The following is a 1418-nucleotide window of genomic DNA, read 5'->3' on the forward strand; positions in this document are numbered from 1 at the left end:
CCTCCTCCTCCTCCGAACACTCGACGTTAGAACCCAGTCCTCCCAAGAACCCATTTTAAACCGTGTGGCAGGATTTTTCTATATAATACTATATGTGCCTTAGAACTTTTTAAAGAATATAAATCCAACGTGGCACCCTGTTTGAGCTCAGTGAAATACTTCTTTGAGCTGCTTTACCAAATGTTGCACAAAAAGAGGGGTTGGCTTGGCCTAGTGGTCGATGAAATCCACACGCTAAGGGGATTCTAAATTTACACTGAACGTTTCTTAGGTATGCACGTGAGCCGTATCGAGCTGGTCAACGCTTAGTGGTTTTTGATTGGTACAGACCATACCGAGCTTTGTACAATCGGTTGCTTCTCTGATATTGGTCAAAGTGTCCGTCAGTCTTATATGGGATGTCAACTACAGCTGGATCGGGTCGATCGCCCAACTCGATCGCCCAACTCGATCGCCTGAAACTGAAAACAAACACGTTTGTTTTTGAGGCGATCGTGTCGGGCGATGGGCCCGATCGGCCGATCGAGTCCGTAGTGGGCACACCGTATTAGGAAAGCTTGCCCTCTTATGGCGATTCTTTACCTTCGCTCACATAGAGCTGTAAATGGTACTGTCGCGTAGTTTCAATATGGTATCAATTCATATAGCAATATTGTCATGTACAAATTTGCATTGAAACCTCTGGCTGTCACTTTCAGTAAAAACAACGTACCCGACTACGATAGACTCACAGATTTCATTTTAAAAAAGCCAACCTCTTAATCTTCCCTTACACGTCAGTATCACTTAATGGCCATCATTTCTTAACCAAAGAATAAACAAGGGAAGTCAACGCGCAGGAGTCGTTTCCCATTAAATCCGCCTGAGAACACGGTCCGCCCTAAGAACACGCTTTTCCTCTCTCCCTATGACCGGGTGTAATGGTGGAGTGTCTTTGTCTTTCTACTAGCACACTGTATCACTCTCATTGCGGGTTGGTCCTGACAGGAAGGGTCGAAGCTCTTCTCCTAAATGGTCTAAATTATGTCGAGGGGGGGGGGGATAAAAACACTTGCTATTTTATTTTTTAAAGGCATTTTTGTTATTAATAATTTTCTTGTTGTTGGTGGTGATGTCGGTTTTGTTGGTTTAGTAGCTGTTACCGTTATTATCATTGGTTATCTGACTTGTGTTTTCTGTTGCATATTATTGCATGGACGTGTATCACAACTCTTGATTTTATACCCTTTTCCCCCAGCCGCTCTCTCCACCAATCCCAGCAGCTCGCACCAGAACAGTTGAGCCAGAACCACCACCGCCTCAAAGAGTAAGTTGTTTTATGTACCATGATTATGCATTCGATGATGATGATGATGATGATGATGGTGATGATGATGATGATGATGATGATGATGATGATGATGATGATGATGATGATG

The 1418-nt window shown here is 43.5% G+C and overlaps 1 protein-coding gene across 1 annotated transcript in view; it reads left to right on the top strand.

Annotated features, from left to right (window-relative positions):
* The window catches only part of LOC101856096 (centrosome and spindle pole associated protein 1), a gene marked incomplete in the record, with an annotated part of 163640 nt that overhangs the window by 128571 nt on the left and 33651 nt on the right, over positions 1 to 1418 (top strand). Inside the window, 1 exon segment of the mRNA XM_035969359.1 lies at positions 1238 to 1306. Within this exon segment, the coding sequence (XP_035825252.1) occupies positions 1238 to 1306 (69 nt within the window).

The sequence above is a fragment of the Aplysia californica genome, unplaced genomic scaffold (assembly GCF_000002075.1).
Source record: "Aplysia californica isolate F4 #8 unplaced genomic scaffold, AplCal3.0 scaffold00140, whole genome shotgun sequence".
Lineage (NCBI taxonomy): Eukaryota > Metazoa > Mollusca > Gastropoda > Aplysiida > Aplysiidae > Aplysia > Aplysia californica.